Below are 15,561 nucleotides of genomic sequence, written 5' to 3' on the forward strand. Positions count from 1 at the left end.
GCATGTCGTGGACAGTCTCACTGGGGACCTGCTGCTTCTACAGAAAAGTGTTTTGAGGAAATTAATATGAAAGTATAGGTTTTAATTTGACTTGAAGGTTCTGTTTTAGTGAAAGGAAAGTAAGCAACATTGAGCCATTGAAGATCCGTTGATAGATCTGAGCACATTTATTCTCTTTCAATTTTTTACTTGAAAATAAAATAACAAGCAGTACTGTTAAATATAAATATGTAAAAAGTAAAAATGAAAGTTCTCTCCCTCCCTATTCCTGTTCCTGAGGGAAACTCGGTGTTCACCCTCAATCTTTTTCTATGCATATGCATATATATATTAATACATATGATTTTTTAAAATTTATCTTTAAAGAAAAGGGGGTCGTGCAAAACTGCATAGAAACTTGACATTTTCATATCCTTCCAGATAGCGCTACCTCATTCTTTGTCTAGGCTTTGTCTAGATACGTTCTTTATTCTTAGAACAGGGAACCTCTAAAGTCAATATTATGATTTTTAGGTCGTAGATTACTTGAGTAGCTTTGAATTTATTAATCTCATCGTCTTTGTTATCAGAAATATACTGGTTTTTACATATGAGTGTTAGCCTAGGAACTAAGGATTCTTCTTGGGAAAGTCCATCCTCTTCATCTTATGTAAAATTGTTCCTAAATGAAATAGCTCATTTCTAATGCTGTAAATGGCCCTCCCATTAGACAGACCAGTTTAGCTCTTAGTCTGTTGTGTCCATCAGTTGAGCTTTATATATTCTTTGGGATCAGATTTATGTGCTTTTGTATTCAGCAGTCCTTATATTTACTTTAGTATTCTGCGCATTCCTCTTATTCTCCAACAACTTGCCTTCTCAAATGTACCTTTTCTCCTCTCCTCCAGCCGCTGAAACATGACAACCTCTCTGCCCCAGTTTTATCTTGTTTCCCTTGTAGTGTTTACTGGCCTCAGCCTCCTGACTGTCTACAGATTTCCCTAAGTTTGGTCTTGAATAGCACTCTGCAGAGTCCTTCTACTTTGATTCTTTTATTCAGTAAATATTTGAGTGCCTACTATGTACGAGTTACATTTTCTCAACACCCTAACATTGGTGGAGTTTCTGATTAAATATCCTAATTTCCTCCAAACAGAGTAGATGCAAAAGGACACCTAATACCCAGATCTTGGTTTCTAAATATCATTTCTCACTGAAAGGAGTCAGGACTCCTTGGAGAAATGACTGATTCCAGGGTTGGATCAAGGGAAAGTACAAGATGAACCTGAGCCTCTGATACCATAAAGCGAGGGAGTGCTCAAAAAATGATGGCACGTGTCAAGGAGCAGCACAGTTTGAAGGGGTTTCCACGCCAAATCGGAGATAATTTGAGAATTTAAAAAAGTGATCACAGTAGTAGATTGTAACCCACTGAATAATAAATATACACACACTCATAAATCATAGTAGCAATTGATTCAGGCAAGAGTCATCATTGAATCTAAACTAGCTAGCAGGTGAAAGTTTGATAGGGAATGGGATATTTAAATAGTCTCAAAAGTATCTTTTTACAAATTACTTAATGAATTACAAAGGAAAAAATAATAACTATGGTGTCAAAACCTGGCATTGACCACGTTAGCCAAGTATTCAGTATTATCACCAGTAATGGGGAAAATTAACATCATTTTTCTCTTATGTGTTGTACTGAGAAGAACATACCATCAGTTAAGAATAATGCTTGCCGAAACGGATAACCTCAATGTAATCATGAGGGAACACCCATGAGAAACCCAAACTGAGGGCATTCTATACAATTACTGGCCTCTGCTTTTAAAAAAATACTGTCATGAAAGACAAAGGCTGAAGAACTGTCAGATGAAAGGAAACTAGATAGACGTGACAATAAATGTAATGCATGGTCCTAATTGGATCCTGGCCCGAGGGGGCTGGGTGTAAAATTGCTGTAAGGCCATTATCAAGACCTTTGCATGGGGTCTATATGATGATGATGTATCAGTGTTAAATTTCCTGGTTTTGATCACTGTATTGTGGTTACGTAAGGTAATTTCTTGTTCTTAGAGATTCTACACAGACCTTTAGAGCTAAAGAGACTTGCTGTCTGCAGCTTAATGTTAAATAATTCAGGGGAAAAAAAGTATATAGAAAGTATAATAAAGCAAATGTGGCATAATGTTAACAGTTGGGGAATCTTGCAACTTTAAGATTAAATGATTTAAAAAAAAGAAAAAGTAGGAGCACATACTATAGTGGCCTGCATTACGCAAGGAGAGCCAGAACATTTTGTAGAAAGTGTAAGCAGATCTGTCCTGTTATGGAGTTATGTAAGGGTAAACAAATTCTTACACAGGAAACTCCATAGTTAGTTGCTTTATTATATCAACTACGTACCAGTCAGCGGCTTTCAAACTTACCTCCACATTGCAATTGTCCAGTGAAATTTAAAACAATACTGATGTCCAAGTCCCACCTCCTCACCACACTCCCAGATACTTGATTTCACTGGTCTGGGATATGGCCTGAGTATGGGGGTTTTTAAAAGCTCCCCAGATTTTTCTAATGTGTAGCCAAGATTGAGAACTTTTGCTAGCTGCTAGAAAGGCTTGGTAAATTTGATAAGGGGAGGAGGAGGGAAAAAAGATAAGAATTTAATAAAGGTGTAGTATGTATCAGATACCGTGCTTCACTTGGTGCCCCTCCTTGGCCCCTCCAAACTCCTTCCTTTCTGTTTTTATTTCTTACACCTCACAAAAGCCTTTAGCCCCTTGCCATTCATTTTCAGCTTTTTCTAATTCTCTTATTCTGAAATGTATGTATTTCTTTTGTTAACATTTTGTGGGCTTCGATGACCAGAATATTGTCTATAATGACATAAAAAGTTATACTTTAAAAACTCACCTAACTCTTCAAGCCTTCTCGGTAATGGGTCCTGATAACCTTTTTCAAATTAGGGACATGTAAAACTTTGAGACTTACAGATGAGTCATGGCTGGGTAAATACCACATTTTTAAAAATGGATAGACTGTGTTCCTTTTACTTCCTGCAACACCCACCAGAATTGCCTCGGTAACATGTTCTTTAAGTTGATGCTATTGGAGTTGGAATAATTTCAGTTACAGCTTGTTTTGATTCTTCAACCCCTGCTGCTATTCACTATTCAGATTTTCTGAAACCCTGCTGCTTGTCTTTTACTGTTCCCAGAAGTAAATAATGGAAGGACCCCCTAAGAGCTGGCTTTGGCAGCAAAGGACTTGGTGAAGAGGAGAATGACTCTTTACAGGGTGCAGCTTTTCTGGCTGGGCTGTTTTTGCAGTTGTCGATTAAGTAAAACAGTTGTGTTTGTAACATGAATTTGATTGCCTTGTTGGCAATGGATATTGAGGTAACAAGCTTTTTTGGTGTTCAACTTCTGTGTTTACAGTTTCATCCTTCCCATTTAGACGCTTCAGCAGGTAACGTGGTTTTCTGTACCCACTATTTCTATACTGATGAACGATACCTGGTTAAAATGAACATCAAGAACCGTCATAAAGGCGGAGGAAAATGAGGCAATATTGTAGAAGAGTTTAAGGGTATAGGTGGACAGTTGAAGTGGGAGTAGTCAACTTCTTTTTCATTGGTTTAGTGGTGTATTTTCTTCTTTCTTTTAAAACCAGTTGGAGGGTTGTTACCTTCCCTTATTTCATTCAGCTCCGGCTCTCTGAATATAGGGGAGCCTGGGCCATAAAACAGTAGTGACACCATGTTATTTCACAGTGCAGCGCTTGAGCAGTCATTCAAATTGTACCTTTAGGAATGGCTTTGGTTTGTACCATTGTTGAGGCTTCAAGATTATTATTTCTGTTGTTTGATTTGACTAGAATAAAGCATTAGACTCTGTTAGCTTCTTCCTCCTCCTCAACTTTTTTTTTTTGTTGTTGTTTTGTTTTGTTTTAAAGATTTTATTGGGGTAGGGGAACAGGACTTTATTGGGGAACAGTGTGTACTTCCAGGCCTTTTTTCCAAGTCAAGTTGTTGTCCTTTCAATCTGAGTTGTGGAGGGTGCTGTTCAGCTTCAAGTTGTCCTTTCAGTCTTAGTTGTGGAAGGTGCAGCTCAGCTCCAGGTCCAGTTGCCGTTTCTAGTTGCAGGGGGCACAGCCCACCATCCCTTGTGGGAGTCCAACTGGCAACCTTGTGGTTGAGAGGCCGCGCTCCAACCAACAACTGAGCCATCCGAGAGGCAGCTCAGCTCAAGGTGCCATGTTCAATCTTAGTTGCAGGGGGCAGAGCCCACCATCCCTTGCGGGACTCAAGGAATTGAACCGACAACCTTGTGGTTGAGAGCCCACTGGCCCATGTGGGAATCGAACCGGCAGCCTTCGGAGTTAGGAACATGTGGAGCTCTAACCGCCTGAGCCACCGGGCGGGCCCTCCTCAACTTCTTAAAGTACTAATTAGAGTAGAGCAGTGATTCTCAACCCTGGTTGTGCATTAGAATCACTGGAGGGAACTTAAAGTATATGAACATACAAGGAGTTCTGCTCCTTGACATTCTGATTTATTTGGACCAAAGCAGGGCCTAAGCGTTGTTATTTTTAAAAACTTCCCAGGTAATAAGGTGTGGCCAAGGTTGAGAACCTTTGGAATCAAGAGACACACACAAACTCTGTCACTAACTCAGTCTGAGACCTTTGAGCCTCAGTTTCTTATCTGTGAAGTTGAGAGTGGGTGAAAGACATGAAATCTGGAGTCATTTTGGATTTGAAAGCACTGATTTGTGAACGTGTTCCCTTTCTATATGTAGTTGATTCCCTAGGACCCTGAGATTGTGATGTGAGATCATCGCTTGATGCCATTCTGTCTCCACCATAGTAAGATATCATGAGACTTAATTTTTCCCACCCCTCTGCCTCCTAAGATCTGGGCCCCCTCCTCTCTGGCCATAACCTAAGAGATGGTGTCCTTATGAGTGGGTCATGATATTCTAGGGATTTGCCTATTCTGTAATTTTTAAGTAATCTTATTTCAGTTGCTGCACTGCCCTTGGTCAGCTGTCGTGTTACTTATTACATAGCACAGTATTCTGCTTCAGTTCTTTAGTCTTGTGGGAACTTATCCACTTGTTCTCTTATAGGAGAAATCTTTGAATTAAAGGCTGAACTCAACAATGAAAAAAAAGAAAAGCGGAAGGAAGCTGTGAAGAAAGTCATTGCTGCTATGACAGTGGGGAAGGATGTTAGGTAAGTGGAATACTCCTAGTGTTGGTAACTTTAGACCCATCCCCTGTTTCATGGCTTTTATTGCTTTTCATTTAAAACTGTTATAATCATAGGACCCGTAAGAATGGGTTTGCCCCTGAAAACATCATCAGGAAGTTTATTTGCTTTTATATTAATTCTGTGATTTAAGTTTTTTGGGGAGAGGATGGGGAGAGAGAAACCAGTTTGATTTTGTTGCATACAGATCTAGCATAAAACCTCCTGAGAGCTGGCACAGTTACAGATCTGTTGCTGAGGTATTTTAGAAAATGATAAAAATATACTGAGAAGCAGAAGCTCATATGTTCTTTAATTGGCTGAAGCCAGTGCCATCAAATTTACAACTCTACATTTAGTTGCTGAATTCAGGATACAATCAGTGATAACAAAATCCATTTGGGTTTTTGTTTGTTTTTATTTCTGTAATTTGGCAAGACCATTTGGAAATAAGTGAGGATTGTCTGCAGGCCTCTGAGGAGTCCCAAGACCCTTTCAGGGGGGTCCATGAAGTCAAAGCTATTCTTATAATAATACTGAGATGTTATTTGCCTTTTTCATTACACCATTGTATGAATGAAGGCAGTGGTGCCAAACTGTAACAGTAGTTACTGTATTCTTGACCACCATGTACTTGGAGGAGAAAAAGGGCAGTTTCATTTAGGACTGTCCTTCATGAAGCATTCAAAATTTATTTTATTAAATCTTGAACCTGTTTAATAATATGTGATGAAATAGGAATTATGCATAAAACACTTCTGCTGTAAAGTGTGATGGTTGGCTTGAAAAAAAGCCCTTGCATGATTGTTTGAATTGGGAACACCATTTTTATGTGAAAGAATGATTGACAGACAAATTATAATTAATTAGACTTCAGTATTTGGGAGACGTTTTATAAAAAATGAATAAAGCGAATCTGTCACTTTAAATGAAAAAAATTGACAGACAAATTTCAAGTTTTAAAGTAAAAATTAGTGTTAGGAGACTTGTAGCTCCCATTGTGAGCTTGACAGTTCCTCAATACTTAAAGACTTTTCTGATGAGATAGATTGGTGGTGAAGTTAATAAATGTGATTATTTGCTGTTATATAATGAAAATATGCCAACATCAGGAAGATATGCATAACTCATTGAACCAGTATTTTCCAAATGACCAGTGCATACATCACAAAATTATTCATGGCTAAAAGATCCATTAAAAATAAATGATAAATGAATACATTTCAATGTAACCTAATACAAAAAGTCTATTGATGTGGTTTCAGAGTCTACATTGCAACTAACTTTTAAGAAACTACCATTTTGTGGACTAGAAGAGGCAAAAGAAAAAACAAAACAAGCTAGTTTGTCTAGCATTAATGTATCAAAGAAGGATATCCAATTATCTGAAAAAGCTATTAAAGTGCTCCTCCCTTTTCCAATTTATATACGTGCATGAAGCTGGATTTTCTTACACTTCAACCAAAACAACATTCTACAACAGGTTGAATGCTGAAGCAGATGAGAATCCAGCTGTCTTTGTTTAAACTAGACATTAAAGACTTTTGCAGAATTATAAAGTGATGTCATCTTAATTAAAAAAATAGTAAATTTTTACTTTAAAATGATATTTATATTAATGAGAAATGTATTATTATTTAAAATGGATTAATAAAGATTTTTAAATTTCTCATTTTAATTCCTGATGTGGTAAAATATCAGTAGGTATAACCCACATAACAAAAACTCTCTGCGGATCTCAGTAATTTTTAAGAGTGTTTTAAAGGGCTAATGAGACCGGAAAGGTGAGAACAGCTTCCCTAACCTGATAGGGAGCTCAGGTAAAAACGGTGGCTATAAGTGGCTCAGTATCTTGTGTTCCAGGTGTTGCTGTTGTGAGGCGGGTTTTTGTTGTTGGAGTTTTGTTAGCATGTAAGCACGTTGGATTCTTAACATGCTGGTCTGTGACCATCTATGACAGAGCTTGGCAGACTTGCTGTATAGGTCAGGATAGTAAGTACTTTAGGCTTAGCAGGCCAAGAGGCAAAACATTGAGGACATTATGTAGGTAATTTATATCATGAGAGAAAACAATTTTCCACAAATATTTTGTTGATGAAATTAAAAACATAATGAGTATAGTTTTTTTGTACTGTACGTCTATTGGAGAAGTCAGGATCCTTTTTGGAGAGAAGAACAATTTGTTTATTTGGGGTTCAAAGTTAATATTCTCTCTAGCATCAAATCAGGTGTGAATGTTCATATGTAAAAACCACTTTTGGCTCATCACTCATACCAAGGTAAGTGGTGGGCTGAATTTGGCCCACAGGCTATAGTTTACCCAAGATCTATCTCGTCACTGAAGGTTGGTTGGTTGGTTTGTTTGTTGCCATGAAATAAATCTGGATCGAGAGCATCAGTACAGATGAGCTGGTAAAAGTCAGCGTCCTTTATTGGTGGGGCGTTTCTGTTCTTAGCAGGTTTGTTTCTGTATCCTCCAGGAAAACTAAAGTCTTTGAGTTTCCTTTTGCATGCTTGGTAAATACTATTTGTTCATCTGTTAGTTGCTGATTGTTTATTTTGTGCTTAGCACTATACCACATGTCATAATTAAAACAAAAGGATAGATGTCTTTCAGCCTTCATGATAATAAAACACAGTTCGGTAATAAGGTACTAGAGTTATACATTATAAGGCTATCACAGTTCTATAAAAGAGAGCTGCATGTAAACAGCAATAGTTGCAGAACCCTTCTTGGAAGAGATGGGATTTGTGCTGTGCCTAGAAAGATAGCTCAAAGAAACAGAATAGAGATGAGCTATTGGTAAGTTATCATATTTCAGTCTCCACTGCAAGTAATCTCAAATTCAGCACTATCCTATAGAAATACAATGCGAGCCACATATGTAATTTAAAATTTTCTGGTGGCCACATTAAAATTAAAGTAAAAACTAGATGAAATTAACTATATTTTATTTAACCCACTATACCCCAGATAGTATCATTTCAGCATGAAATCAATAAAAGAATTATTGATGAGATAGTTCGCATTATATTTTTCATACTAAGTCTTCATATACAGTGTACATATACATCATCTCAGTTTGGACTGGCCACGTTGCAAGCCACATGTGACTAGTGGTGACCATGTTGGAGGTTCAGGCTTCTAGCTTTATAGGTTGGTACCTAACAGAACTGTGACTATTCTTGATCTTGTGCAGATGGTTGGAATTAAATTATTTAGGATCTTAAATTTACTATTAGTTAATGTTTCACATTTATTTGCTTGTTTTATAGTTGGTTTGCACATAAACTATTCCCCTAGGAAATCGAAAGAACACTCATTTTTGGAGAGTGTTTATTAGTGTTTGTTAAATATCTACCTATACATGAAACTACACAAGGTAAACAAGTAGTTTGCCTGCCAGGGCAAAAGTCATTGTTTCATTGGAGATATGGTAGATTCTTTGACTTTGCAATCCATCTTCCTTTTTGTAAATAATTTCTATTTCTGTATATTGGTTTTATGTGTGTATGGGAGCTATACCATGTGACCAATTATTTCTGTCATTCATATTTCTGTAGAAATATATGGACATTTGCTTCTCCTTATTTACTAGTAGTAAGATATTTAGAAGAATTTAAAATTTATAAGGTACTTTAATAAAGCCTTAAGGGGATGTTAACTGCTAACTTCCCTTAAAATTATAGTTAACCTATTTTTTAATAATTTTTTTTTTCAAAATTACCGTTAGCCTGTTTTTTAAAAGTGCATCTTACACTTTAAAATCTAACAGGCTCAAATCATCCAAGCTAATGGTGCTACTTTGTGAATGGAAACATAAATTTCTTTCTTTTGGCTCTATAAAAGAATGGTAAAATTATGAAATGACTTGAGCTTGGGAAAAGTATAAACTCCTTTTATATTTGCGCACAGTGAAATTTTCATTGGTCTGAATGTGTAAAGTTAAAAATAAATAAATTCCACTAAAAGGAAATCAGGGTGTCTTAAAGAAAAGACTTACCCAGTTGTGGGATTTGAAATGTATAAAAGGAGCCCGGATGTAGCATCTTATTCTGCCTGAAAGCAAGGAAGCTATTGAAAATGGAGGGTCATATCACAAGGACTCAGGGCTGAGTAAGTTCCCACTTGTCAAGGATGGACAAATTTAAGCATTAAAAAAATAACAGCTGTAGTGCTTTGAAACTGCAATGAATTGATAAGAATTGTCAGTTTTTTATGTGATAAAGATAGTAATTTTTTAAAAAGATTGCTAAAGATATACACTAAAATATTATATATGAAATGACATGAAGTCTAAGATTTGTTTAAAAAGAATCCAGAGCAACTAGATGGGGTAGAGACTGGGGAAGAGAGAGTATATGAAACAAGATCGGGCATGTATCAATATTTATTTGCAGCTGAGTGATGGATGCATTGAGTGCATTTTACTGCTTTCTCCGCTTTTGTTTCTTTGAAAATATTCATAATAAAAAGTTTTTTAAAAGTCTATTTTTAGAGATCTTTAGTAATTCATTTCTGTAATTATTATTTTCACTGTAGGGGGCATCTGTCCTTGCATCATATCACTTTGTAAAATAAGGCCATTTCTTCGTGTTTTATCCAACAGCTTGGCACCAACATCTATTCACTTTCCCTTTCTCTTTTTTCTTCTTCTCAGCTCTCTCTTTCCAGATGTAGTGAACTGTATGCAGACTGACAACCTGGAACTAAAGAAACTCGTGTATCTCTACTTGATGAACTATGCCAAGAGTCAGCCCGACATGGCCATCATGGCTGTCAACAGCTTTGTGAAGGTAACTTTTCTCCAAGGACTCACAAGCAATCTCTTCTTCTTCACATAACCTTATCAGAAGTGTCTCTTGATATATAACCTTTTCAGTTAGTGTCTGCATTGTTCTAAAAGAGGGCCTCTCAAGAAGTACTGGCAGTGACTAGGAATGTTCATGTTTTAAGCCAGCATTTGTCATCCGGTTCAGACCATATGGTGAGCCTTCTGTTAGCTGGGCTTGGTGTGTCCTTGCCAGATGGAAGAAGAAAGCTAGGTGAAACCTCACTGTTTTGTGAACTGACAAAGGCTCACAAAGGCTTCTAAGCCTGACAAAGGTTGGGTGTATTATTGTAGTATTAGTAACTTGGGGCTTTACCTCTTTTAACTGTAGAAATTATGCTTACAGGTCAGAAGTAGTGGAAGTTACAGGAGCTAAAACTTACATTTTTTATTAATAGGCCTTACAACATTTGATTAAATTTGTTTATTATGGGACATTTCAGACATAGTCAAGTAGAGGGAATAGTATAATAAATTCCTAAATACCCACTTGCAGTTTCAATAGTTAGCAACGCATGACCAGTCTTGTTTAGTTTATACTCCCCATACATACTCTCCTGACCCTCATCCTCTTTCCTAGTGAATAATTTTAAAACAAATCCCAAACATCCTTTTGTTAGGGATTTGTCATTTTATCCTTACGTTTGTCAGAATAAGATCTTTTTAAAACATAACCATAATACCACCGTCATATCTTAATTAATTGACCATTAAAAAATTCCTTAATTGAATATATTCAGTCAGTTTTTACTCATTAGATTTGATAAACATAATGAGGTTGTTCTTATTAATATATTTTTTTTACTTCTCTTTGTCTGGAATTTAGTCTGCATTTTTAAAAAAGAGAGCATTTCTAAAATTAGGTTCTGTTAAACTGTTTTGAAAAATAACCAATATGCTTTTTTCCTTCTCAGGAAATTTTGGTTCTTTTCCTGTGTTTAGCTACATTGTACAGAATCAGAGAGAACATTTCATTCTTTCTCTCTGGTGGTTCATAAATAAGACTATGTCATTGGAAAGAATTTAGTTTATATTTTTTGGAAATTAGCTGCATGTAGGTTTATAATGCTTAAAGAAAATTTTTAAAGTAGGGCAATTTAAGGAATGTTCCTTCTTACTAAGTGTTCTATTTGTACTGCATTTGGAATAGCATTGGCTAGTAAAGGACAATGTTTGTTCATCGGGATCTCAGAGATGTCAGGCCCAAACCAGCCTCTGTGCTGTCCTTTGCTTTCTTGGCTGTAGGCCAAACTCTTTTTTTTTCTCCCTACTTGCTGTTTGTGAACTGACAGTGGAGTGGGACACATCTTTCCAATTTCTCTTTTTTTTTCGTGTACCAGACTACAAGGCCAAAGGCCTTTTTTTATTTTTAGGGCAGGTCCACTAATGGCCATAGGAAGGGTAACACCAGCTCACTAGGCTTTTGCTCAACCCTGGGAAGAATTTTGGGCATTTCTTCATTCTGTGTGTAAAACAATTAAATGAATTCCTAATCCATACTCTTAAATTGTCAGTTAAGATTTGTACTTAGGAAAGGAACAGCATGGGAGATTTGGGTTCTGATCGTAACTGGAAGTTTACATCAGTGAAATATTCTTTCATGGCTTATGCAAACTAGACTGTTTACTTTTAGTCACCGTGTATACCTGTAGTTGTCCATGATTGGTTTTTTGTAGGACTGTGAAGATCCCAACCCTCTGATACGGGCCTTGGCAGTCAGAACCATGGGGTGCATACGGGTGGACAAGATTACGGAATATCTCTGTGAGCCCCTCCGCAAGTGCTTGAAGGATGAAGACCCCTATGTTCGGAAAACAGCAGCAGTCTGCGTGGCAAAACTCCATGATATCAACGCCCAAATGGTGGAAGATCAGGGATTCCTGGATTCTCTGCGGGATCTCATAGCAGATTCAAATCCAATGGTAATAAGTTTCTGTTTTTCTAAAGAGAGCAGTATTTAAAATGGGTCCCTTTAAAAAGCATGTTTAAAACAAATCTTACCTTTGGGCCATTGAGCCATAGGTTAGCTGTGGGAAACATGATATTTGTGTGTTCCTCAGATAATTTATCTCGCGAGGTGTTTCTGACGTGAAAACCAAGTACTGAAATACAAGGGTCTTGAAACAAACCTTTGTATCATACTTACCCCTGTATTGGCTCAGAAACAAACCAGTTCTTTCATCATTTTCTTAAGCAGGATTTACCTTAAGCTTACTTCATTTTGTTTTTTTAAAGATTATTTCTTCAGGTAGATATTTGTGGTATTTTCTAGTGATGTGGGAATAGAAACTGAAAGTTACCTTTATTGCCTAATTATTGTAATGCATTCTTCTATAGGAAAATTCCAGGACACGATTCCTTTTAGCCTACTTGTTTATGTGCTAAATATTTGGCAGAACATAACACCTTCCAGTTTTGGGGGCTTTTATTTCTCTTACTGGCATTTTAAACTTTGCCTCTATTATGAAAGGGGAGCCAAGTAGCACAAGCGGTACATTGACTCTGCTGGTCACTAAAGCTCATTTGAATTGAGCTCAACATATCATTGCAAGAAGATGGAAGAACATAGCCACTTTCTCTTCCCCTTTTGCCTAATGCAGTGTTGACTTGGAAGAGAATAACATTAAGGGTTAATCATTAGGTAACCTTTGGATATTTTTTTTTTTTTGAACTTTTTGAAATAGAGAGTTGGAATTTGTCTTGAATAGACATTTTCTCTCACTTGCAAATTACTTGCTCAGATCTCTGCTTTGACATTTCATTTGGTTCATCTAATTCTTTGGGTAGCTTTGGCTTCTGTTCATTATCCTTTAAGTTTAATATCAAGGTCAAAGGATGAAGCAAGCCACATTTTTTTTTTTAAAGGTAATGTGGTGCTACCTACCATCAGGAATCTTTTAACCACCACTTAGGCCTAGACGTGATGTGGGTGTGTATGTGCTTAAACCATGACTTCTGACAGGGTATCACTACCAGTATTAGAAGATTCAGCCCTGCCTTTTTTCCCTCAAGTAGTACCATGTGGCACTTTTTTAAAAAGTCCATAAAGAAATAAATGTGTAAGTCAATAGTATCTATTTTATAGAATGTTTAGCTGGTACCACGTTGTGGTTTTGGCATTGCTTTTGATTCACTTTGTTATTCTGAGCAACTGTTTTTGAAATTTTCTACCGAGGACAAATGAGAAGATGGAAAGTGTTTGGGCATCCAGATGAGCAGGATGTCATGTACCCTCTGGTAGCTCGTTAAATATCCAGTGGGGCTAAGAGTGCGGAGTTAAGCGAAGTGAAACCAAGTTCTAAATCGTACAGGCAATTCCAGTTTGGGGAAAAAAAGGCATCTCTGTACTAATGTCAATTCTTCAAAGCAGAACCTATAAAATTAGGTGGTCAGCGATAGGGACTAACTGAGGCTTTAGTAAAGGCACCTTTTTTTTTGTACCCAAGTACTACTTAGAAATCTTTGTCCAGATCAGTTGAGAGGATGGAACAATTCTGGAACAAGCCTAATTTGTCTGATTTATTCAAAGTTTTCATTGTAGAGGAAGGGCTGGTTTCGTCCAGTCCATAGTATTCACGTAGTATACGTATGCCATTTATATATTTATACTTTTTATTATGGGAATTTTCAAACACATTGAAAATTAGCCCTTTTGCCATGACGGTTGGATATATCTGAATGAATATTTCCATCCACTGACTACGGATGGAAACTTCCATAAAAGAAGTTTAGGAAACCAGATGTACATTTTTCTATATTTTTGTGTTTTTCAAGAATGAATAACAATAGGAAATTTGTGGGGTTTTTTTTTCTTTTTTCCCCTTCTTCCGCCTCTCCCCCGCCTCCCCCTACTCCAGTTCAAGCCGTTGTTTCTCAGTCTAGTTGTGTAGGACACAGCTCCCTGGCCCATGCTGGTGTTAGGAGTTTTGCGCTCCCCCCCAGCTGAGGCAGTCGGTCGCCATTCGTCAGTCGGCTGCTGATAGCAACTCACGGCTGGTCATGCTGGCTGCTGGCCACTCAACGCTGGCCACTGGCCGCTCCTGGCAGCACACGGTAGCCCGCAGCAGCACACAGCAGCCGGCGGCAGCTCACGCCAACCTCCAGCTATTGACGGCAGCCCAACTACAGGGAGAGCCGTTGTTTACAGTCTTAGCTGTGGAGGGCGCAGCTCACTGGCCCATGTGGGAATTGAACCGGTGACTTCGGCGTTAGGAGCACGGTGCTCCAACCACCTGAGCCAATAGGCCAGCCCAATAGGAAATTTTTATACATAAAAATGTCATTTATGTACGCAGCTCAAATTGTTATTAAATGCATAAAATAGTCAAAATATCAACTTTTTGTTTTTTGTAGATTTCTGACACATTTTGAAAATAAAACTTGAAATCAGTTAACGCAGCAGAAGAGTTCAAATGGCAAAATAAAGTGAACTCATTTACCATCACCAGATTCAACAATTATCAGTACATGCCAATCTTGTTTTACCTGTTTTCTTCCCCCAACCCATACCTGTGAATAATTTAAACAGGTAACACATGAGTGGATCTCTATTTGAAGTTAATGTATCATAAGAATCAACAAGAATTAAGAGCTCAAAACTAATGTTTTGTAAACTGTAATGTTCTTAATAATGCTTAACCTATTATTACTACAACAACTCAGGAAGTGATTTGGGAAGATTTTCACAAGTATCTTTGAGAAAACTTTCAGAGGAAATTTAAAGTTACTTGGTAGATTTTTGAGAAACTTTAGGGAATACCTTTTGTTTTATTGTATCTTTAATGCAGATTTTCCTAGAGCCGGTGTCAGCTTAGATATTAAATTGTTGGACCTACTTCCCTAAAGAGAAAATCCTTCTGATTCTTGTCAGACTTCTCAGTAGTAGAACTTTTCTCTGATAATGTTTGACTTACTACTAGCAAAGCAGCCAGGGTGCAAAATTTGAGGAGACGTTCACTGTCAGGTCCCACTTCTGTACCTGTACAAGCCTGACAGTGGGGTGCCTCCTTAAATTTTGAGGCCTGGAGTGCCTTGCTTGTCTCGACGCTTGTCCTGGCCTTCTTTTACCTACTCAAAAAATCATTCAAATCATTTTTTTAGATCTCAATTCTTGTGTTAGTGAAGAAATGAAAATTTGAACTTAGAGGTAGCTAACATGTACATACACGCCTACTTTTGATGTTGAACTCACTTTTGTTTTTTAAATTAAAAGTTTATTGGGGTGACAATTGTTAGTAAAGTTACATAGATTTCAGGTGTACAATTCTGTATTACATCATCTATAAATCCCATTGTGTGTTCACCACCCAGAGTCAGTTCTCCTTCCATCACCATATATTTGATCCCTGAATTCGTACTTTCATCTCAACTGTATGTCCTGCTTTTTACCAAAACGTATTTCAACTGTCATTAGATCACTGATTTTTATATTATTAGTTGGGTCAAAAGCTGCTGATAGGAAACCAACGAGTGTGTGAATGTTAAGTAACTTCCA

The 15,561-nt window shown here is 37.3% G+C and overlaps 1 protein-coding gene across 3 annotated transcripts in view; it reads left to right on the forward strand.

Moving 5' to 3' along the window:
- Positions 1-15,561, forward strand: part of AP2B1 (adaptor related protein complex 2 subunit beta 1) — a 104,768-nt gene that overhangs the window by 5,194 nt on the left and 84,013 nt on the right. For all 3 annotated transcript variants that reach the window (XM_019732556.2, XM_019732559.2, XM_074320002.1), the window contains exons 3-5: positions 5,115-5,220; positions 9,897-10,032; positions 11,744-11,989. In XM_019732556.2, the coding sequence (XP_019588115.1) occupies positions 5,115-5,220; positions 9,897-10,032; positions 11,744-11,989 (488 nt within the window). The remainder of the gene's footprint in view (positions 1-5,114; positions 5,221-9,896; positions 10,033-11,743; positions 11,990-15,561) is intronic.

The sequence above is a fragment of the Rhinolophus sinicus genome, linkage group LG15, assembly GCF_036562045.2.
Source record: "Rhinolophus sinicus isolate RSC01 linkage group LG15, ASM3656204v1, whole genome shotgun sequence".
Classification (NCBI taxonomy): domain Eukaryota; kingdom Metazoa; phylum Chordata; class Mammalia; order Chiroptera; family Rhinolophidae; genus Rhinolophus; species Rhinolophus sinicus.